Source organism: Rattus norvegicus, chromosome 2, assembly GCF_021556685.1.
Source record: "Rattus norvegicus strain SHRSP/BbbUtx chromosome 2, alternate assembly SHRSP_T2T, whole genome shotgun sequence".
Taxonomy (NCBI): Eukaryota; Metazoa; Chordata; class Mammalia; order Rodentia; family Muridae; genus Rattus; species Rattus norvegicus.
Genome location: NC_141535.1, coordinates 60,273,861 through 60,298,152, shown reverse-complemented (window position 1 = coordinate 60,298,152; position 24,292 = coordinate 60,273,861). Strand labels below are relative to the sequence as shown.

At 39.3% G+C, this 24,292-nt stretch overlaps 2 protein-coding genes across 6 annotated transcripts in view; both read left to right on the top strand.

The window, feature by feature from the left end:
* Nucleotides 1-24,292, top strand: part of Spef2 (sperm flagellar and cilia associated 2) — a 182,471-nt gene that overhangs the window by 146,360 nt on the left and 11,819 nt on the right. For all 4 annotated transcript variants that reach the window (XM_087632807.1, NM_022620.2, XM_087632806.1 and 1 more), the window contains 7 exon segments: nucleotides 451-667; nucleotides 2,345-2,473; nucleotides 5,358-5,496; nucleotides 7,882-8,111; nucleotides 17,389-17,495; nucleotides 18,122-18,304; nucleotides 21,927-22,019. In XM_087632807.1, coding sequence (XP_087488933.1) covers nucleotides 451-667; nucleotides 2,345-2,473; nucleotides 5,358-5,496; nucleotides 7,882-8,111; nucleotides 17,389-17,495; nucleotides 18,122-18,304; nucleotides 21,927-22,019 — 1,098 coding nt within the window.
* Nucleotides 11,364-16,496, top strand: LOC120100737 (E3 SUMO-protein ligase KIAA1586-like). 2 transcript variants are annotated; one of them, XR_015671172.1, is made up of 5 exons: nucleotides 12,997-14,007; nucleotides 14,128-14,379; nucleotides 14,456-14,664; nucleotides 14,757-14,880; nucleotides 14,980-16,496. XR_015671172.1 is itself a non-coding variant. In XM_087636256.1 (2 exons), exons 1-2 carry the CDS (start codon nucleotides 12,997-12,999, stop codon nucleotides 14,347-14,349), a joined length of 1,233 nt encoding a protein of 410 aa, XP_087492382.1. In that variant the 5' UTR covers nucleotides 11,364-12,996; the 3' UTR covers nucleotides 14,350-14,402. The 2 variants fall into 2 exon arrangements, 1 of the variants encoding a protein (XP_087492382.1); XM_087636256.1 differs by lacking the exons at nucleotides 14,456-14,664; nucleotides 14,757-14,880; nucleotides 14,980-16,496 and having other exon boundaries at nucleotides 11,364-14,007; nucleotides 14,128-14,402.

Here is a 24,292-nt window from a genome sequence, read left to right as displayed (position 1 = left end):
GGTGGTCATAGCAAAGTAGTAACAATGCCCTTTTAAAACAAAGACATAGTTCCTGTTTCCTGTGATGGGCAGTACAGAGGTGTTCGTAGTTAAGGTTACAGGTTGGGCATAGCTCAATCCTTGAGAAACAGATTTAATCATAAACAGGATTGAGTCAAGTTTGGTTTTACTCTATGATGGCTTTCAAGCCTAAAATGGAGAGAGCCTAGTTTAGAGCCTAGTTAGAGATACAACTAAATGAACCTGTGCAATGATGGATTGAGGAGATAAAAGCCTCGTTTCAGACAGCTGCAGGGGGATAGCACTTGAACTGTGTGCACCTTGAAGGGTGAGAAGATGGGTATCATTGCCTGCAGTGGAATGAGGCTGTAGTGGAATCTAAGCGACTAAATCCAAGTGACCTTCATATTTGCCGGCTGCCGTCCTAACTGAAATACTGATACCATACAGGTGGCTGCTGAAGTTCATCAAAGGCTCGCAGAGGAAGAAAAGGAACAACCCCAACTAGATCCCAAAGAAAAGTCTCCTCAGTCGGGTGCAAACAAAAAGGCCAAGAAGGAGAAAGAACAGGCCAAGAAGGAGAAAGAACAGGCCAAAAAGGAGAAAGAACAGGCCAAGAAGGAGAAAGAACCGCCCAAGAAGAAAATGGCAGAAAAGAAAGGAAAAGGTATTCATGGCACTAGGACCTGGTCCCTAGGTCACTTCAAACCTCTTCTTACCAAGAGGAAACAAACCATTAACCAAGCATGTTAGCCTCTAAGCCACTTGAATGCTAGTCATCGTTTTAAACTATAGACCCAAGTGTCTATGGGCTGTGGTTGTAGTTGGCAGACCACCTCGCATATCGGCATGACCTAGTTTGTTTTAGCAAATAGTAGATGGAACCAGCAATTGTATTCAAGGTAGCTTTAACCGTATTATGACTCATAACCTGGGATGTCCCTGCAGAGGGGCTAATACCTGATGCAGAAGTCAAAAGCTGTGTGTTTACAGGGCTTGGGGGTACTTGAATCTAAGCAAATTGTTCCCTACTGGCACATGCTTACCTAAATCTTTGCCTCAGAGTCATGAAGAGAAAACAACAAAAACAGGCAGAGAGATAACACCTCCCACTGAGGTTAAGCAACAGCACAGAATGTTACCTTTTCCTCTCAACATTTCTATGTGTACAGTTTTTTTTTAATATAATTTGAGGCAAGAAAAGGAAAGGTAGAAAGCACATGAGGAGAATCTCCCCAGTGACAGATTGCCACGGCGTGTTTACTATGTACCACCTATGGGGAAGGACTCTGTGATGGATGCCAAAGCATACGGTAAGAGAGGGAGAGGCACCGAGGGTTAGGATCACCACTGAGGGTGGTGATGACTCTGGAAGCAAAGGGATTTAGAGATACGTTTCTAAAGAACATGCCACTAACGAGTAAACATTTCATGTTCTAACGAGTAAACATTTCAGCACTTAAAGGGAAGATTTATTTACTAGAGTAAGTAGCCAGGTCTAATCTTTTAATTATAATTTAATGATAAAACAGATGCAGAGGCTAAACCTCTCCTTTATTTGCAATCTATACATCCATCTCTTAGTGCGACAAATCTACTGATCCCCTCACAGTTCCTTACTCTGCTTCCTTTCCATGATTTCAGCTCCTTGTGACCATACCCTCAAGAATAATTACTGAACTGTGCAGAAATTCACAAACTGGGCCTGAAATAGGATCCCATTGCCTTCGGTAGATTATCAACAAATGTTCACAGACTCTTAATTTCCAACCAGCTTATATAGTCATCAAAATACTTGTAGGTGGGCCCAAATTAAAGGATAATTAATTCAGGTGCATATTCTTGAGCATTACTACATTTAATCCATAACTTTATGAAATTATTTGTTGGTCTTTTCTTGCAAAGAAAAAACAAAAAACAAAACAAATAAAGAAGATAAGAACCACTTTCAAATATAAGGAATTTCTTAGGAAGTGGTAATTTTGCAAGGGACTAATATCAACTGTCAACTACATATTATGAACTTTGACAAATTTTGTCATCAAACCCTGATTTTATCATTTTTTTAAATTCCGTAATTATTTCTGCAGTCTACACTTCGTTCTCTTCTTAGGGTGTAACACAACATGCTTTGTTTATGAATGCTGCCCCGAAGCTCATAAAATTCTCAATGAAACATTATAAATTTTTCACTGCCCACCTCAAGGAGCCCAAAGTTCCTTGTTTCAAAATCTCCAGCAGTTTCTGGTTGTACGAATTTTGCTGTGTAGTCATGTGGACCAAGAGCCACGTCCACAAACTCGTATGTTGGTAATTTACTCACCACACCTCAGTTATGTTTCAGGTAAATCATCCCCTGTGGTAGAAGTCAGTCCCGTCACAATAACGCCCGAGGAAATGGCTGAAATGGAAAGGAAGAATGAGCTGAAGCTCAAGATAAAGGAAGAACATCTTGCCGCCCTGCAGACAGAAGGTAGGAGGAGGAAGAGAGTAAGATCTTGCTTTTAGTGGAGCCGAAAAACCCACACAGGACTCTTCAGTAGCCTCAGGCTAAGTCCTAGAACTCAAGCAGAAGGATTAAACACACACCATTCAGATAGTTTTTCTTTGTCCATAAAACCAGCTTTGGCTACTATGCTGTTGTATTAGCTAGATGGCTCTGGACTTAATTAAACTTAATTAAGCTGATTGATTGATTGATTGATTGATTGATTGATTGATTGATGGAGACAAGGTCTAACTTTGTAGCCCAGTCTGGCTTCAAATTTATTATGTAGTCGTCTCTGTCCTTAAATTAACAATTCTCCCATGTCTGTCTCCTTAGTGCACAGATTATAGGTGTGCAGTACTGTGCCTGGTGCCCTAAGTAATGTCATTTAAAGTATCTGCAGGCTGCCAGGAAGCTTTAGGAAGAGAAGAAAAAGAAATCAAAGGCTGTAATTTAAATTTCAAAGACTAGAAAGAAAAATAAATTGCAAATTGGTATGGTTGTACAGGTTACGTAGAAGCTGCCTAATACAAATGATTTAATATCACAAAAAGGTAAGTTATTCCTCTTGTTAAGAAAAATAAGTCCTGGGGCTGGAGAGATGGTTCAGTGGTTAAGAGCACTGACTGTTCTTCCAGAGGATTCAAGTTCAATTCCTAACACCTTACATGGTGGTCCACAACCACCTATAACTCCAGTTTATACTGGATCCAATGCCTTTGTCTGACCTCTGCTGGCACCAGGCACACATGTGATATACAAATATATTATGCAGGCAAAAAATCATATTCAAAAGACAAACAAAGAAAGTCCTGTCCAAAGCCCATAAGTTCTAAGAGTGAATTTATGGGAACAAAAACCAGTTAGTCTTCTCATCTCTTTCTCCCTCCAAAATTTAAGGACTTTCTTCCCAATACTCAAATGACTGCAAGACCTGTTCTCCCACATTCTCCCAAAGAGATTGATTAGTACAAATCAATATAGAATTTAGAATATTAGGAATAGACCAAAGATAGTCTATGGAAAGGAACCATTGCCAGTATCCTCATTGACAGAACCATAATGTAACCAAAGGCATGGAAAAGCCACCAAAACAAAGAATCCATGGATGAGAAGACGGTTTTTGTTAGAGATATGAGAGAGAGAGAGTAGCCAGAGATCTTGGGGGATGTCCAAAGCATTCATGAGAAAAGGAGGTCAGATTGTCAAGAGCCAAGGCAGGGGCAGGGCTATACATAAAATGCCATATACTAGGGTCAGGAGTGGGGGCCCTGCTTCCATTTGTCTGTCTCTGAACTGGACTACCTTGGAAGTTCAGGGTGGTGGGGGAGGGAGGTTGCCATCTGTGCCTTTGGTATGTGGTAAATATCAATTAGGAAGTGGCTCTTCTTTGCAGACAGTAGGTTCCTGAAGAATAAAACGAACAAGTTTCTGTCCCTCCATCAGCAATCCTCCAGTAGTCCAGCTTGAGATGAGCCAAGATTGTATTTTGGCTCAAGTCAGTGAACCTGTCCGTGGTGAGGTGGAGGGTGCTCTTGTTCCTCTCCTACTCTCTCCCTTCACCCCTCTACTGGCTACCAACCATTCAGTTAATTTAGGAAAACAAATCAGAAGCCAGGGAGTTGTGATTCCTCATGCTACAAAAGCTATCAAGTTTTCCACCACAGGATTCATCCTATGATGGTGGCTAGAGACTCACGTGCATATGCATGAGCTCTAAAAAAGCAAACTGAAACAGTAATAAAGCTAGAAGAAGAGAGATAAAAGCAGTCACTTAAAATACTCTGTGATGGTGGAAATGCACTTATGGGATAAGGTGGGGAGGCATTAAGAAAGACTTCCCAGAACTAATGTGGACTGGAACAGAAGAGTAGGGGAAAATGGGCTCAGGAGACAAGCCAGGGGCAGGGATAGAGAGCAAAGATGTGTTCCAAAGCAGATAGAAAAACTATTCAATGAGAAGCCATGAAATACAGGGGCTACGTCAGGATGGAGGAGACCTGGAAAGGTAGAAGCCAGATTGTGGATTGTCCAATAGACCCTGACTCCACAAAGATGAGGTCACTTCCCTGTAGAAGCTGAAGGGTAATGAATCCTCAGCGGAACTGTCATTGCCCTGGCAACTGTAGGAAGGGAGTTGACTCGGGAGACTCTGAGTGCTACAGGGGTGGGTTTGGAATTGAAATGGGGAAAAGAAGGGAGAGAGAGCATGGTTTAAGCTATAGTGTAGGTAAGGAAGAACCAATACCTCATCTTCCAGGTATCGAACTTATTTTTTTTTCTTTCCTTCTTCTTTTTTTTTTTTTTTTTTTTTTTTTTTTGGAGCTGGGGACTGAACCCAGGGCCTTGCACTTGCTAGGCAAGCGCTCTACCACTGAGCTAAATCCCTAACCCCGGTATCGAACTTATTAAAGCTCATGAATAACTTTAGTTTAAATTCTCAGAATACAGCGCACCTCATTTTGCATCTCTGTGAGATGGTTACCACCTTACCCATATTCATGAATTAAATCAAATTTCATAAACCAAAGTATGATTGGTATAGGAAGTGGGCTTGGTTTCTGTAAGAATAATGTAGATATAGTGTACTAAAGACCCCCTCTCCCTTTATTTATATTGTATATTAATTTTACACATTAGGTTTCATTATGATCATTTTATACACGTGTATGACATACTATGACCGTGTCTACCCCTCATCCCTCTGCCTTCCTTCCACTGACCTTCCTCGTGTACTTCCCTTTTCTAAATAACTCCACTCTGTGTTCATGTGTCTGCAAAATACAAATTCAACATGAATAAGACGCATAATATTTCTCCTTCTAAGTTCAGTTTACTTAGCTAACATCCAGTTTCTCTCTTTAAATAGAACAAGCCACACAATTTCGACTTGAACTAATAAAGTCAAAAGCTTTGTCCATCCTGGAAGATTTAGTAACAAAGGTGATTGAGGTTTACAGGTTCATGGAAAAATGGCTTGGTAAGAGATATTTGAATGAAATGGCCAGGTAAGATTCTCTTCAATGAAAACAAAAATCATACTAAATGCCAGAAATGCAAAATTTGACAGGGGTGTTTAAGATGTCCAAAGATTTAAATTATAACACACACACACACACACACACACACACACACACACACACACATGCAGAGAGAGAGAGAGAGAGAGAGAGAGAGACTTACACTTATACACTCATGTATAAACACACGTACACTCATACACTCATGTATAAACACACGTACACTCATACACTCATGTATACAAGTGTCTCACATATGTGTCTCTGTGTATTTCTCTTTGTATCTATATGTCTGCTCCCTACCCCGCGTGCTAACCTGTTATAAACACTCAAAATGAACACCACCATCACATTTGTGTATTTCTCTGCAGTAACTTGTATGTCAGAGGGCTCTGTTGCCATATCATTTTCACTGTGGGAGTTCAGTCTACATGGTAATAGTACATATAATTTTAATCCAGGAAACTGAGGTTCCAAATTATCCACCAACGAATACTGGGTCTAATTGCTCAGGCCTCATCAGCTTTATCTACAGAAAGGACTCCAGCTAGGCTACTCCACCAGTTTCAGCTTGAGCTCAGTTCTGTAATATGTATATTATAGGGTAGATTGCAAACATTTGCCAAGAGTTTAGTAGCTGTGTGAGAGTGGGCATCAAATTCTAAATGTTCTCAGAAGCAGTAATTACTATCTGTTACCGTCTTTTTGTCTGGCTTTCTCTGGTCTCGTCATAAAAGTTTTACTGTTAAAAATCTTTAGCCCAATTGTTCAGTGCTGTTGTTCCATAATAGAAAGTAGTCAAGAAGTCAAACATTAACAAAAAAATCCAAATACTCATTCCCATCCCGTAACCTTGCTACTAAATGCTTGCTATGTAGAAACAAATGTTATTGCTGGATGGCCAGGTCAATAGCAATTAGTTTGTGGCCCTAGTCTGTGTCTGCCACTTATAAGTGTAAGAGTTTCATCTGAGTTCTTAGGATTTATGGCTTCCTTCCATGTGTCTGTCCATTAAGCACAAATGGATGCTAATTCTGTGTGATATACATGTAGTTTTCACAGTTATGTTGTATCCATCTCTGCTTTCTGAATCTATAATGTGAAATCTACAAGAAATCACAAAATGTGAAGTTAAAAAGTAACTTCTAGTGAGGGGGAGAGGTTACTATCAAGTCCCTTTGAATTCCAAATCTATGTTCCTGGCCTTTTCATTCTTCTGTATTGAAATTCCTCACAGTAACCTTCCACTAGGTGGTGCACAGTCATTTGATATCCTGGTTCTTTTCAAGTGTCAGTCTGTGTGGAGACACTGTTCATTCACATAGACTCAGGCACAAGAACACTCCAAACCACAAACTAATTAGCAAATACTGTGTGGAAATTCACAAAGAGCACTGAGGAGTTAAATTCAAGGCACCTATTCAAGAACAGGAGCTAATAATGCTCTTTAAAGCGTCAACATACAAACACCTGTTGCTTATCATGTAAAGAGAATAGGTATGAGTTTTCTCATGGTGTTCTGTCTTCACCATCAAATCAAGACAAGAGTTTTTCTTCATTCCATTAGTGGTACACTTAATTATGTCTAGGATCTAAAACAGCTTTAAATTGCCTTCAGTTAGGCCATTAACTCTTACATGTATATATTGTGTATGTGTGTATGCTGTCCTGTAAGTCATCATAGAAGAGGGAGTAAATGTCAGTGGTTTACTTTCAAGGATAAACCACTCACAGCCACCTGTCTTACCATGGGCCATGTCAAGCACATGATCTAGATGAGCCCTTCAAACCATTGCTACTTCCTCTAGACCATGGTAGCCCTTAAATGTTGATGTTCACAGGCACCTGATCCAGCTCTGGCTGTTGTACACTAGAACCTCCCACTCTGCCAAGTGTGTCTTAAGTAAAGTAAAATTCCTTGACATAAAGCTAGAGAAAAGCTATGTTTGCTTTTCTGGAAGTAAATAACCAAATTTGATTTACTTTGTACTTTATCCTGCCTCCAAATAAACTGAGCTCTTCTAACAGTTATCAAGCTGTGATCTGCCGTATTAACTTACTCTGAAAAATAATCTAATCTTTGATATAATCTTTCTTATATAGGAATGTATACGTCAATACTAATAAAACAAAATTTAATAGGCTTTCTTCTTGTTCAGCTTCGCATAAAACTGAACTACATTACTTTCTTAATAAGAGAATATTTTGGTTTCTATCTTTACAACTTTGTAGCCTGCCTTAAAACGTTTTAAATGCCTATAGAATCATCTAATTTACCCTATAATGTGTGAGCTTTATTTAGTGTGCTATTAGTTAACTATTAATCTAATGAATCTGCAGTGGAGATTGCCTCGTTCGTTTTTCTATTTGTAGTATACAGAAATTGACCGAAGTAGCTCGCTACCACATTGAGACAGCTACGAAAATTCAAAATGAGATTTATTTAAGCCAAGAAGACTTCTACATCAATGGAGACATAAAAGTCTTCCCTGACCCTCCTCCACCAACCCGCCCACCACCGGTAGAAAAGGAAGAAAATGGCACCCTAACAATCGAACAGCTTGATAACCTTCGAGATCAGTTCTTAGATATGGCGCCTAAAGGTAAGAAAGGAATTGCTACTGATGGGTTAGAAAGATGATCAGAAGTGCTCACAGTGGTCATCACTTGGCCAGAAGACAACTGAGTTCTGTTGGAATGCAGGGCAGTACAAGGAGACTTTGTTCTAGTTTTTCATGTATTTGCTTGGTACAATATTATCTGAGATAAGCAAGGAGAGACACAGTGACTCACAATCAAGCAGTGTAGCAAGCAGTATGGTAGTGTGGCAATGGCCAGTCCTGGTGACTCTTTTTTCTGTCTTCCTCCTCTCTTGGAGGCATATTGGTAAATTAGACTCTATCTGACAGTTGGGAGATAATCTTTATGCTTTTAAGTAGAGATGAATTAAGAATCCCAAGTTTGTGTTTCTGTCTAACCAGCGGGAGGATACTAAGCAGTGAAGGAATCCCTCTTAGAATTTCCTGTTCTTTCAATGCTTCATAGATCTTGAGTAGAACCAAATGAGTTACTGGTAGACACTACCTAATTAATTTGCTCACATGAGTGCATAATTTATTTTTCATACAAATTATTGAATCCCTTCACATTTTGTCGTTACAGTTCTGTGCCTTCCGCTATCCCACCAATTGCTATCCTGTGTAGTTCAAACTGATGTGTGTGTAGAATCCTCATCTATAATCATCAGAACTGTACACTCAGTCAAAAAGCAATTAAGCAATGTGTCTGTGGCCATGTATATTTTGCACTCTGCTAATTTAAAGTTTGTCAATGATATGTCTGAACTAAGTTGTTTCTTATAAATAGGTTTATTTTACTTCTCCAAATGTCCTAATTATTGGAAAATCATCTCTTTTCCCTAGAGATAATCAATGGGCTGTAATATAAATACAGTATCACTTTTTGAAAATTAGTCACAATATTTTCAGAAATCCATAGAAAAATCATTGATAACAAGTGATAATTCACGCTATAGTCTATAAAACTTCCTTGCTGAGGCCAAAGGGTGGCAAGGTGCACGTGCGTTTCTTTGGGTGAAGATATGCACTGACATGCATGAGCCCATCAAATAGCTTGAGAAGTCACTATCCCTTTAATGTGTAAAAACACAATGTGTCTATGGATAGATTTACTTTGGCAGTATTTGAACAGGATTAATGTGGGTGCCAACAGGAACCAAAATTTCAACTTTGTCAAAAGACAACTCACAAATCCTGTTACATTTTAGCAAAGAAGGCTTCATCCTCTTTCCCCTTAATGGATTTTACAATATTCTTTAAATTTTTATTGTACTTTGTGTATGTATGAGTGACTTCATGTAATGTGTACATATATCATGCACATGACTAGTGCTTGTGGGGGCTAGAGACAGGCATCAGATGCCATGGAACTAGGGTCAGAGGCAGTTGTGAGCCACCTTATAGACACTGGGGACTGAGTCCAGATCCTTAGGCTAAGTGCCATCTTCCCAGTCTCTACTGTTCCCTTTAACACATCATTTCATTTTTGAACTTATATAAATGTTTATTTTGTCGATGTTCTATTTTATATAAAATATGGGTGTAAAATTCTAAAATAATACATGATTTAAAACCTTCAGGATGATGACTGAGAGGAAACTGTCCAATTAGCAGCCTAACAAAAAGCATTTGGAGGCATTTAAGTAGGTGGAAGGAGACTTAAAAATTATAAGGCTTTCATAATTCCTTTCAAAAGAGATCCCAGTATTCATGGTGAATATTTTAATACATTCTTCAATATATACTCAAATTCGGAGATTACATTCCAGCTTAGAGTCTAAAATTAAATAGCACATGGCTTTAGTTAATCAACATTTGAACTAGAAATATTGGAATAGAAGTATGTCCAGATATAATTTTTCCTGAATATAAGAAAGTTGTATCATTGTCAGACAATTATGAAACTTGAGAGAGATGTCTTGGTTACTGTTCCATTGCTGTGAGCAGACACCATAGCAACACTAAAAACAGAAAGCATTAAATTGGGGCTGGCTTACAGTTTCAGAGATTTAGTTCATTATCATCCTGTTAGGGAACATGGCAGCATGCAGTTAGACATGATGCTAGAGAAGTATCTAAGAGTTTTATATCTGGATCCACAGGCATTAGGAACAGAGGGACACTGGGCTTGACTTGGGCTCAAAGCACATCCCCAATGGCGTACTTCCTTTAATAAGGCTACACCTCCTAATCCTTCTCAAGTAGGGTCATTCCCTGATGACTAAGCATTCACATATATGATATTACAGTGCCATTTTTATTCAAACAACTACAAGAAAATCAGCAGGTAAGGAAGAATGTAAGTAATAGCTAAAACATTTTAAAATCATAATTGAAAGAAAATAATTTGCTGTGGGAAAGCTTAGAATGTGACTTGAAAAGTATAATACTAAGCGGTGGGTTAATTTTGAGACAGAATATGAAATTTAGGAAAGGGCCCATGAGTGAAAAATAAAGATTGGTTGTGCAGTGATCAAGGCTGGTCCAGAAAAGAAAATATTAGCAAATCTACAGAAGCCTGGAGTGATTTGGTGACAAGGATACTGGGGGTACTTACATGAAAAAGAACATGCTTTAGAAAATGTACAGCAAAGCATAGAGGAGGGCAGAGGTTGAGGGAATGGTGAGGAGACTGGCCTGCATTTCCTTCTTCAGTTGTACGAACTGCAGGAAAATAGATGACAGGTATTTATCAGAGGAGTACCCCCAGCCCCAGCATACTCAGCTAACCCATACATGGATAACTGCTGTCATTTAGATAGAAGGTTCAGAGGTGTATATGAGATGTAAGGTTTTTGATGATTCAAAGTTAGTTCTGGTCTGACTTTGACCATAGTGTGGACAAACAACACTCCACTGAAAAAGGATATGTATTCTGTATGTTTACTCTTAGATGTATGCTAAACACATTGTTGTCTCATTGGCTGAGGTAAAGTTTGTTGTCATTGCTTTTGCTTTTGCTTCAAAGAGAAGGAAAATGTATTATCCATTCCATTTTCTGCATTTCAGCGGTAACAGCACAGCATTTTTTACTATCACCAGGAGTCAGGCTACAAATGCTGACAGTGCTCACTCTGAGCTACACCAAGAACTTGGCTTGACTTCTGTTCATCTCGGCTAAACCCATAAATTGCCAAGGATTTATAATCTTAGGTGTCCTGACCCACCGTTGTTTTACACTACTTTAAATATTACTTACATAATCATATTTATTTTTGCTATTTGTGGAGCATTGGCTTTCCTTATTTTTTTTGTATTTTTTCATTTTTTCTATGACAAACACCTGCCTTTTAAAAACTAATTGCAGCATTATGTCCATTCATAAGTGTTTACCCATTTTAAAAGTACAAGTTGTTGATGCGGACTGGCCACACCAATGTAGGAAGCTCAGATCACTCAGGTTTTGTGCTCACAAGTAACTGCTTCCACCTTCTCCCTCCAGGATAACTCCAGGTGATAGCTATCCTAATAGCAGTTAATGACTTTATGAAGTCTCACATGCAGAATGTTCTCATCTGGTTCCTTCATTACATAAATACATGAAATAATTTGACATGAAAAAGAATCAATTTTTGATATGCCCCCATTTGCTCACTACTATTATTGAGACTGATTCATATTTTATACAGATTGGTGTTTAAGTTATAGGTTTATTCCATTGTGGAAAGTGGTTTACTACAACGTATATACATGTTCCATCGTTAATGGCATGGTTTCGGTCTCATTTTTTTAACTGATGCATAACTGTTCATATTTCTGGGGAAGTGTGACATTTGATATATGTCCAAACTGTATAGTGAACAAATCAAGACAATTTAGCATCATGTCACTTTAAACATTATTTCCTAGTCATCTATTCATCTTTTAAATGAAGATTTGTATTCACTTAAATTTTTTAAAATATTTTACTAACTTTAATCTTCATAATAATTTTTAAAGTACCATTAATTTAATGTTACAAAGGAAGGGATGAGGCAGAGAGAGATTAAACAAGTTGCCCAAGAGTGTGGGACCATCATTTGACAAGAAATAGACTTGGAAAATAACTGTCTGACTCCAATTATCCAATCAAAGTTGAAGTAGATAAGTCAATCAACATGCAAAAACAAATTCCAATATAGGACATAACAAATGAAGACTACACAAAATTAGCAATTGTTATAATTTAGAAAACACTCCTTCTTCTGTTGTAGGAAAAAAATTCATTAGTAATTCCTGTTACATCACTGGTAAGAGGGGCTTTCTAATTCTCTGGATGTTTACTCACGCTGCTTCTACGATTCCAACATAAAAATGGATTGTTGCTGAGTGTGGGAGAAAGGCAAGCATATTGGAAGAGTCAGAGGACTGGGAGAACTGCTGTGAAATAGTGTTTTCTGGATAGGACAGGGAGGCTGCACCCATGAACTATCAATGGTATGATTATCTAAACATGGCCTGTAGAAGACCATGCCAGTCAATACCATAGCATAGATGAGAGAAAGGCTCACAAGTCTCCCCTAACCCAGCTGAGATCTACAACCAGACTGGGGCTACTGAAAATTAAAGCCTGTTTTCTTTAGAACAAGCTCCCTGCTAGGTAAGCAGCCCATACAAAAATGATTAGCCCTATACTCATTACACTTATCATATTTATATATGACATATGTCTTCTTATGTATATTATATGAGATTACATGTAATTAAGAGGTGGATGTAGATGGGCAGAGACATGACGAGAGGAGTTCTTAAATAACCCTATGGAGTTTTCTTTAAAGGCAAAGACTTTCCAGATGCTGTGATTTCAGTCACCAAAAAGCAGAAAAAGTCACGAAAAGTTGACTCCTACCTACCGGAAAGAAATCATCAGTTTTTGAAAATTTGGCTTAAAAAATACCCGTGGCTTGTGTATGATGAACTATTAAACCTTATGTTCTGTGTCCTGTGTCGTAAGCATGGGGTAATGTCAGGGGGGAGTACAGTAAGTTTTTTCTATGGCACGGACAACTTTAGAGCTGAATTTCTCAGTGCTCATCACTTCAGTGAAGCCCACGCCAAGGCATCACTCATGGAAGCAACTAGTGATTCTCCAGTGAACCGAGCTGCCACTGAACTGATGGTAAGAACCATGAGCAAAGTGACTCTGGGAAGAGTGGAGAACTTATTTAGATCATGCCATGCCCTAGTAAAGACCGGACATTCCCTCAGAGATTTTATTTGGATGTGTAAGTTGGATGATATGAAGGGTGTTGATATTGGCCCAGTCTTCAGAACTAACAAATCAGCAAGAACATTTACATATTTCATTGCTGAAGTAGAGAGGAAAAACCTAAGAGAAAAACTAGAAAAAAGTAACTTTTTCTCTGTCATCACTGATGGGACTGTAGACAGTCTAGGCAAGGAAGCCAAAATGGTTTATGTTCAATTTGCACATGCAGGAAAAGTGCAATGCCAGATTGTTGGGATACAGCCAGTAGAACGAAAGGACCCTTTGACGATAAAAAATGCTATTGAGAAAACTCTAGAGACAAATCTTCATCTTAAGCTGTCAAGCCAAGACTTGGTGAAGAAGCTGGTTGGTTTTGGAAGCGATGATTACCCTGGAATAGAGGGAGAGAACAGAGTATCTCTGCTTTTGAGAGAAATGCAGCCATGTGTGCAAAGTATGTATTGCTTTGCACATCATCTAGAACTGTCTTACAGAGAGATGTTCCAGACTGTCCCTCTCTACAACAACCTTGAGGCACTCCTCACCGATATTTACCATTTCTATCACAACTCTCCTCTCCTCAAGAGTTCTCTGATAACTGCCTTCAGGGGCCTCCACCTCCAACCTGTGATGCCTTCTCAAATAAGAGGGAGGCGGTGGTTTCATGGAATGCAAGCAGCCCTCCAGAACTTTCTCAAAGGATACCCAGCAATTGCCCAGCAACTGCATTCAGTAAGTAATTTTGAAGTGTTGTTTCCAAAACATCGGGAAAAAAATTTACTGAATTCTTTTTGAAGTAAGATTCTTGACATACAGAAGTGCCCACCATATCATCCCCAACTTGTGTTACAGGTAGGCAAAGGCAAAGACGATACCAGTCAACAGAAAGCCAACAGACTTCTAGAACTCATTCTCCGAGCAGACATCATCAAGTTTGCTCACTTCCTGACAGACATCCTTAGTATCCTTAGCCTTCTGTCCCATGCCAGTAGGAACAGAAATTCTTCCATTGCCGATGTATCTGCTTCCTTGGAGTCAACACTGGAAATGCTCCAGATATATCAATCAAGGTGACAGGTTGAGGACTTCTAAGGGTCCGTCAAGGTAGATGATTTGACTTGGGGAATTGCTTTCCAGGTTTGCCTTCATGTAATTCTTTACTCGGGTGATCTTCTCCCAGACCAGGGCCAAAAGAACGCAGGGTGGAATCAACCACACACTTTCACGGTAACAGCCTCAGAGGGAAAGAAAACATTTCGACCGTGAGAAAGGCGGTTTTAACACATCTTATTGAGAGATTGCAAGGCTGTTTTAGAGATGCCAGCCTTGATGTGGTGAGAGCAACTGTGATTGGAAGCTTTAGACTGTGGCCTACAAAGATGAATCAAGGTAACCCATAGGCACCAAATAAGCCAGTGCCTTTTGATTGCGTGAATTTATTTTAGCTATGTGACATTTTTGTTTATGTGTATGGGTTACAGAATTTGGAGTAAAAGAGATATCCATCCTGATTTCACATTACCAACCAGTTCTAGAAGCTGCCAGTGTGAAAACTGATGAGGTACATACCGAATGGAGCACGTTAAAATTAGAAATATATGCCAGGTCAGTAAGAAAGCAAACTGAATGGACTGGCGTGTATCAGCACATGTATCATACAAGATCGGTCTCTCAATCTTTCGTGTCCTTCATCTTCCCTCCTAGGTTTCAGAACATTCGAAAGCTGACCTGGGATTTTGTAAACTCCACTTATTCACATAAGTATCCGAATGTTCTGATGCTTGTTGACTTGGTGCTGGCCCTCCCTGCCAGCTCGGCAGAACCAGAACGCGGGTGGAGTCAGATGAAATGCACCCACTCACGCATGGAGGAGAAAATCAAGACTGAAACCATGACAGACATCCTAACCATTCAGCTGAACTCTCCAAACATTAGCAGTTTTGACCCTAGGAAAGCTATTCATTTATGGAATTCGCAGACACAATCTCGGAGCGCTCACAGGGGACCGAATCTTGACAGCCCATCGACATCAGAGAGCGAAGACGAAAGCGACGAGCAGTGCGACTTAGGTTGACTTTGTTACACATGGCAGCAAAAATAAATTAACTCAAGAACAATCGAAGTCGCAGCCAGTCTTTGCCTCAAACACAAAAGACACTTGGCATTTTCCAAACATGCAAAGAGACACAAAGCAAAAAGAAAAAAAAAAGAAAAAAGAAAAGAAAAAGAAAACAAATCCAGGGTCATTTCCTGTGCTTATGTGTTTAATGCTTTTGCTTCAGGACGTCGGTGAGGCTGGTGCTTCTAGGCAGTATTTCAAAGGCATCTTTCCGTGTGTTTTCTCTAAGGGCGAGCACACTGCTGATCGTGGTTATCTAGACTTGCCATAAAGCCAACTCCTGTTCCCAGACCATTCTTAACTCTAGTTGCAGTGGGTAGCTAACAGGGCTAAACTGATAGAAAGTCTTTTAATTAATCTTTGGAAAACTTTATCTTTGAAACTGTCATCCTGTGGAATCTGAAAGTCATATGCCTAAATGCCTATGACATCGAATGACAAGGTCAAACATTAAAATGTTTTCCACATTTCACACTATGGTCTCCATATAAACAATTCCTAGGGTACACTGAAGATGCTGTTTTGCAGCATTTTGCTTCCTAATGTAGCCATTAGAGAGCAGGAGAACATATCTTACAATCACCAGAATTTGCAAGTGCTTTGTTACTCTTTGCAGTTTTAGTAGATTTTGTTTGTGGTCCTATCTTGAATAACATGGCTGATTTACGTCTTATATCTGAAACCCAGTGTGGTCTCACTTAAACCTTTATTTAAAGGGGCATTTTTTACCCCTGGAATTGTTCTCCTGACTAATACCAAATACTTCAGGAAAATTAAAATGACACAAAATTCATCATGGAATTACCTGTCGGTGGTTCATTATATCAAGAGAATAAGAGTGAACTACTACTACTCAAACCGCTACCTTACAAACATGGGATTGTACATGTGCTTTTAACCACTGACATTTTAAAGTGATAGCTGCATTTCTCTAAAGATTAGAATAAACCATAAGGTTCATGTGGACTCTCAGGTACAGTGAAAACTCAGATGCAAATGGAAACTTTAGGAATCTATGTCGAATAAAAAAGAACAACTAAAAGAAAGAACAGCTCTCTGCCGTGCACCTCCCAGATACAAGGATATATAGAACTGGTCTCCCGTAACTCTAAAAGGTACCGCTGCTGGTTTTTTGGTTTTGTTTTAAGTTTTTTTTTTCTCTATTTCTAGTGCATGTGCATGCAATCTGGATTAAGAATCTAAGTAGGTGTGTCTCTTTGATATGCTAAAATATATTATCGTACAAGAGCAAGGCAGTTGGAAATACAGTACTAGTTTATGGTTAACTGTCACCATCAATGTCGTTGACTCAGCCATCCCATTCTCCCTGCAGTCACAAAAGCAAGCCATCACTAACTGGAGGACAAACAGAGGCAGGCCCTACCTTTGTTATGGCTGTCATCTCCCATGCCTGGAACTAAAATATGAAGTGTTTTACTTATGTGTCTAATTGGGTAAAATAAAATTTAGTGGTGCTTTTAAAATTTTAGCCTTTTTGAAACAGAATCTCAAAGAAGGCTTTTGTTGTTGTCCTTTTGGCTTTTGTTTTTTTGGTTTTCAAGACAAGGTTTCTCAGTTTAACAGTCCTCGCTGTCCTGGAACTGACTCTATAGACCAGGCTGGCCTCACACCCGGAGATGCCAGTGACTCTGCCTGCCTGGTGCTAAGATGAAAGGCATGCGCCACCACCACCCTGTGGCCAGAAGACTTTAACCTAAGAATTATGCAGTTTCAACATTTGCTCAATCAGAAGTGACTACTTTTTTTTTCCAGACCAAAGAGGACATTTGGCAGAAATAATGAATAACATCAGGAATTTTTATTTTATTTTTTTGTTTTTGAAGTAGCTTGTTGTTCTCTAGAGAACATGGTGCTAAATAATTAAGAAAGTTACTATCCATTATTTCCATTTTAGCAGAATAAACTGCAGTGCTAGCACAAATGGCACTAAATCTATCAATCGATAAATAAACACGTGTTTCTCTGCATTGCAGGCATAATAGGAAATAAAGCTTTCACTGACATTCTGCTTGATCTGGTTACCCTGAACCTGGGAACAAACAACTTGCCTAGCAGCTGGATGCACCTCACCCAACTGGATGTAAGTTTCTGCTGTGTTTGGGATCTAAACGGCTTTAACGCACGCCTTCCTTGGTGAGTCAGTACTTCTGAGGTAACCAGTACTTACACAGTTTGTGGCATTAGCCAGAAATCTACGAAATCTAAATGAGAGAAAGAAGTTGGCAGTAAGCCATGCTGTTGATGATTAACATTTAAACATTTCAGACACTGGGAGACGCAACTCAATTATGACCATTTTGCAAATACCTTAACAAGGAACAGTGGAGGATTTTGAGAGGACTTGGTTTTTATAATTTCATTTTGAACACCTAGGAAATTAAATGGGTCTAGTACACTACCCTGATAGTATGTTACTCCCCCAGACTTTAACTTTTCACTGGTGAAAAGACACCAGGTTAATGGACATGAGTAAGTTGGATGAGCGTAGTACACAAAAATATCACAAAAACCTAAAATCCTTTCAAGTTATTGGCTGGTATGGCTCAGCTGTTAGAAGAGAAAATGAAAGTAAACGCAAGTCAGAACCCGCTCTGGCTGTCAATGTGAAATCCCTCTTCCCTTGCAACCAAGCTCTGATAGCCTTAGTGGGAAGAGCTTCAAGTTCGTTCCACAAACTTCCCGGTGAGATCCCCTTTGTTCTTCCAGTTGCAGGAGATAACATCTTTATTAACAGTCAACACAGAGTTCGTGGACTGGAGGAAGTTCTTGATGGTAGCAGCCATGCCATGGCCCATCCCCCTGGAGGAGGAGCTCCTGGAGACCCTGCAGAGGTTTAAGGCCACCGATGAAGCTCAGACAGGCACCATCACCTTTGAACAATATAAGCAGGTAGACCAGTAGTAATACCAGAATATTTTTTCCTAACAAGTACCCAGCTCACTGATGATGCATCACATTTCTGGTCACTCTCATGTTCCTTAGAAGCTCATACATAGGCAACAAAGACAGAATCAAAGCCCAGGACAGAAGTTTGGCTTCTATACCCAGGAAAAGCATTAGGAAAAAGATTAATGAAGTGAAATTTTTCCTGGAGAACTAAGGATCCTTAATAAAGTCACAGAATCATCATTATTTTTCTCCTAGGTTCTCAGCTAGTAATTATTCCCATAGCTATATATTAAAACCACATGCAGGGCTTTAACTGCTCTCCTGTCAGGTAGCCTATACCACCAAGGGAATAGCAAGGGCAGTAATGAAGAACATGACGTGGCCAGATGGTATTGTTTTGCTCCTTTGGAATTGGGTTAGTGGATGGCAGACTTGTTTTTAACTGAATGAGCTTAAAATGTCCACCAATATTCAAGGCAGAAATATCCTATCTGCTCTCGTACATCCACAGGCAGTTCTAAGTCACTGTCATAGACATGGATGTTGAAACATAAATGGACGAGTTCATCTAAGAAAAGTGCTGGGTAACCCAGAACACAATACCTGCTCAGTGGAGTTGGTGGGTGGAGTATAACTGGGAGCCTGTTGTAGAGCGGGATTGTGGAGTTTTGAATGCAGAAGCTAGATAACAAATAAAGAAATTAATTGTTCATTTAGAGTGACAAATGGACATAGTTAGATAGATAGATAGATAGATAGATAGATAGATAGATAGATAGATAGATAGATGGATAGATATTCTAATCATCAAGTCAGATATATGAACATTCATTTTTCAGAAATTGAATGTTAGGATTAGTGATATAATTCTCTAACTGACAAGAGTGCCTAAATACTTGTCTCATTTCTACTAACTGAATGTGCCTTCTTCATCCTTCCATGTCGCTACAAGAACAAAGAAAGGAGTCACTTATAATAGGTCTTGGACTTTGAAGCAGGATGATGGTCTGTAGGGATTTATCTCCCTAGTGTTTCATCACTGAAAACTCACAGAGCTTCCTGTCCTATCTTGTTTATAATTAGTAGCTGGCATCCTTTGATTAGTTAGCCTACAGCTTCCTGTGCTCACACAAAATGAAGAAACACTTGGATCCTAATGAGTTTCTCTATGGCTGATCAGGAGGCTAGTTTGGCTAATTGAGCTCTGATGTATGCACTTCTCAAACAGCAGATTAGGAATATTGACACTGCTTATAATTTGCTATGACAATTTCATTTGAATATGACAGCAGGAAAGCAGAACATATACCGTGTTCTGCTCTGTGTGGCTTAAGATGTTTAAAGGGATATTTGAAGACCTTAGAGTAAAGCTTTTGATTGGCACATGGTATCACACTGAACTTCTTTTTCAAACCAGAGAAGAAATGCTGCTGGTAACATTGCCAAAAATGCTAATCCCAAACTAGAACCATTTACCAGAAGTGGGAGTTTCTTGTAGAATGGTAGACCAAAGTGTTTAGGAGAACCCAAGCACTTACATTGTGTCCTGGGAATTGCCGGTCGTCTCCCTTTACTTCTTACTCCCAGATGTACACTTGACTCTACTGTATGCCTTTTTCAGATTTCCAACCCTTGATGGTTCATGAAAATAAAAATAAAAGATGGGAGAAAATTAAAACCATTTCTAGGGAAGATTTTATATGACCTATCAAATATGTCACATTAGAGAAGTAATGAAGCATGACTGTGGTGCTGAAATAGAGATTTCTGGGAAGAAGGAGCTGTCCACTGTGTCTTCTGTTGCTCTGCCCCTCCCCTTTGACCAACTGCAACTTCACCACAAGAGCCATTTAGAAGTATGCTGATCATTGCCACTCCTAAAACTGAAGATGTTCAGAATCTGTCCTGTGGCTAAGTAATAACCATAAAGTCTTATTTGCCTTTGGCTTCTGGCCCTGATGTCCCTCTCACAAACTTCTCTGTAGATGTACTCAGACTATGGGATTGTATAATGTAGAGATGTCCGACATGTTTTGAAATATCAACTAACTCATTGTTTGCCTGTGAGAACACATGGTCACCATGGGTGCAAGCATTCAAATGTTCAAGGACAAAAATAAGCATAATACAAGTTCTCTAAGGAAATATGAATAGTTTAAAATTTTTTGGTCACATTTTGGTTTAAGAATGTAAAGAACATTTTCATGTTTTAAAGAGAAGTAATCTATAAGTCCAGTGAGGTGGTACACAGTTAACTGAATGCTGCTTCTAACTTAAGCACATTACTACATAGCTGCAGACTTAACATTTCACATGGCTAAAATTTTATGGATGAGATTCTTGAATTGTTTTGTATAATTTTGGTTGCTGTGTCTTCGAGGCCATTTGGTACTTCCTCCACAGAGTAGCTTGCAAATATTATCATCAAGTATGTTTTTCTGTCAGATACAGTCTTTTTATTTCTGTTATCTCTGGAGTCTCTCCTTTTCACTGTAGAAAAATCTCTTGCTTCACTTCTGCCAGAAACCTACCATTACCATTGCTGAAAGTGCTACAATCCTTGGAAGGAAGAAAAGAAGGCAGGAACATAGGCCTGAGTCAATGTAGGCAACGTAGTGGATCTTGGTAGTAAATACTATTAGGCGCGCGCACACACACACACACACACACACACACACACACACACACACACACAAGTTCATGAAGTACTTACCAGTGCATCTAAAATGGAAGATGTGCTATAATTCAGTCAGGATTGTACTTAAAGGAAACAGAGATTAAAAGAGCCTCTCTGTGGTGGTGTAATCTAAGCCTGGTGTAGAAATAAATAATGACTTTTATGAGTGATAAAGAGTGTAGAAGTCACCTTAGACACAAAGGATAATATCATCTAAAGACAAGATCAGACACTGGATCTGAATAGAGAGTGGCAGATAGAGCAACCTTGAAGGCTGGAGAAATTTAGGAGGGTCACACAAAAAAATGCTGAAGCAAGTAGGAGGGAGACTGGAAAAAGAAAAAGGAAACAATTTTGAATTTGCTGAGTGGCTGGTGCATGGCAGAGGTCATGTGGCTGTACAAGCAGGTGGTAGCAGTGGAGATGAAAAGAAAACATAGCAGAGGCATTGCCAAATGAGAATAGTAAGAAGTGACCAGGATATGAAACTGGCAACTCTATCAGCATCGAACACAGAGAACCCCACCAAACACACGCACACACACACACACACACACACACACACACACACACACACACACACACACACACAAAGTGTAGCCAGCGGGAGCTTAGGCTGCAGTCATAACTTTGAAGTGTCTTTTACACTCCAAAAACTAAAACAGAGCTAACACCCCCATTTTGGGGCTTTTTATCTGTGTAATACATACTGATTTGATGGCACTAACACATATGAAAATCACCATAATTAAATGGTGGTATTAAAATAATTGCAAAATGCAAATCTAGTATTTCCTTCAGTCTCTCCGATGTACCCTGTATTTTCAAGATCACTAGGGAGTGAGTAGAGCAATGTTTTAATCTTTGGACTTAAGAGAAACTGTTATATCTCTGCACAGAATGTTATGAATATTCATTATATGTCTCGTATGTTTGTTTGTGTAGGCTGGTCTATGGTTTTCAGGAGATGAAGATATAAAAATTCCAGAAAATCCCCTTGAACCCTTGCCATTCAATAGACAGGAGCATCTCATAGAGGTAATTATTCTTTCTTTTTATTCTTGTCATTGACTTTTGAGATGGTTATCAGTCTGTAACTCAGGGAGGTGCCCAGCAAGTGCAGCATCCTGACCAAGCTTAAACCTTGCAAGAACTGAGATTATATGTGGGAACCGTCACACCAGTGCTAACCGTGGATAATATGTTATGTGGTATGTGGAAATGGTGATTGTCTTTCTGTTCTTCCACTTGAGTTAAACAGGTCCCTCTGATTCTATGCTTGCTTCTTAGAACTTTGCTGTTTTCCCAAAGTCCAAGCTTGAATACTCATTCAGGGACCATTCCTTATAGAGAAATTCTAGAGGAGGAGAAATGACAAAATTGTCTGCTACCTATGTGATTATTGGAAGCTTTCATGGACTCTATTGGCTTACAGGGTTTTGTTAGTTTTTGGTTTTGTTTTTTGTTTTTTGTTTTTTTCATCTATCTAGTACGCCATTCGCCCAATTCTAAAATTGTGAGAATTCTAAAATTGTGAGTTAGGATTCTGCCATTTTACAAATTATTTACTTTATACACTTCCTTTGATTTTGTTAAACACAGCAAGATTTACATGCAATATTACCCAGGCCCATAAGTAGCTTGCTGTCCTCAGCATGACATCAGTAACAGCATTATAATCCACTGCTGTCACTGAGACCACAGTAGATGAAAAGTCTTAAATCTGAAGTCACTCTGGCTTCTGTATAGATGACTGAATACATTTACTCTAACATAGCCACATTCAGTAATACAGTAGAAAATCTGAATTGTGGATTTAGATATTACAGCAAATTCTGGATATACTGTTGGTTTGGTTACTAGTCAATCATTAGCTCAAAACTGCAATACAAAATTGGGCCTGACTCCTTTATAGCATTTAAGTAAGCAATTCCCTCAGTCGGACTCAATTTTTTAAAGCATGTTTTATTTCATCTTTGATATCATAATTACACCATTGTCCCCTTACATGCCTCTCTCCAAACCCTCCCGTATACCCCTCTTTGATCTCTTTCAAACTCATGCCCTCATCTTTCAATAACTGTTGTTGCATGCATATATGCAAATACAAACATATTTCTAAATATAACCTATTCATTCTGCATAATATTACTTGTATAAACGTTTTAAGGATTGACATAGCAATTGCATAATCAATTGTTGTGCTCTTTCCTGGGTTAGGCTATTTCTCCCACTCTCTGCATTCCTTAATTGCCTAAAGTTCTTTGTGTGACATTGAAGCTTCATGGTCTTTCCTCCTAAACCTTTCTGCAACATGCGAACTGGAGAGAGGTCAAAGGAGGAGCCATGTAGTACCAACAAAGTCTGAGATACATGGTTAGCATCTCGGGGTGAATAGTGGTTTGTTAACCTTTGTAATGTGAAACACAAGGATTGAGATAAATCATACCATAAAGCGTTTCTTTCTTTGAAACAAAGGTATCAATATGTAGCCCTGGCTGGCCTGGAATTCAATATGTAGAAGAGGGTGACCTTGAAGTCACACACAAGTGCCTCCCTCTTTACCCTGAGTAGTAAGATTCAAGGCATGTGTCACCACATTTAGCTTTCATATATAGCTCTTGCAAGGTGGTTTCCATGTGACGTCATGAACACACTGTCCAGCCTCCTCAGTATGTGGGAAGAAAAGTGCTGCCTGGCAACCATGTCCCATGAAAGGTATATCAATCCAGAGCAGGCTTTGTACTTGTTGATTCAGCGGTGGAACAAGAAAATGACCCTAAGTACATAGAAAGGTCTGCCCCTAACCTACTGGTAGAAAATTATATGGAGGAGAAGAAACAGACTCTGGATTCCAAGAATGAGGCATTCACATGGGCAAAGACGGCTAACAGGATAGGTGAGTGCACGCATGTACATATGCTACGGGCTGTCAAAGGACAGAAAAGATGAGCAGAGTGAGGTTTTCACACACACACACACACACACACACACACACACACACACACACCATCAGGGAGTCCCAGCATCACTCTGAACATCTCAGTGTGTATAAAATGCAACTATCCACTTCATGCTGCTCCCAAATGGTGAGGTTCCAGAACATTCCTCATGTACTCTGTCCTATGGGGTTTTGTTGTTTGTTTTCCTTGTCATGTTTTACTCATTGACAGTCATTAATATATATATATATATATGTAATGAATATTAGTCCTGTCAGCCTCTATTTATTAACCTAACTCGTGCTTCTCCCTTCTCCCTACTGAAACCCTTTTTCTTCTCAACAAGTCACCCTCTTACCTCTAATTTGC

What these genes read in the sequence shown, in the direction of transcription:
- LOC120100737 (XM_087636256.1), top strand. Translation starts at nt 12,997, where the DNA reads ATGTTCTGTGTCCTGTGTCGTAAGCATGGGGTAATGTCAGGGGGGAGT. An exon ending in TTGCCCAGCAACTGCATTCA is followed by an intron (nt 14,008 to 14,127) that starts GTAAGTAATTTT and finishes CTTGTGTTACAG; the next exon opens with GTAGGCAAAGGCAAAGACGA.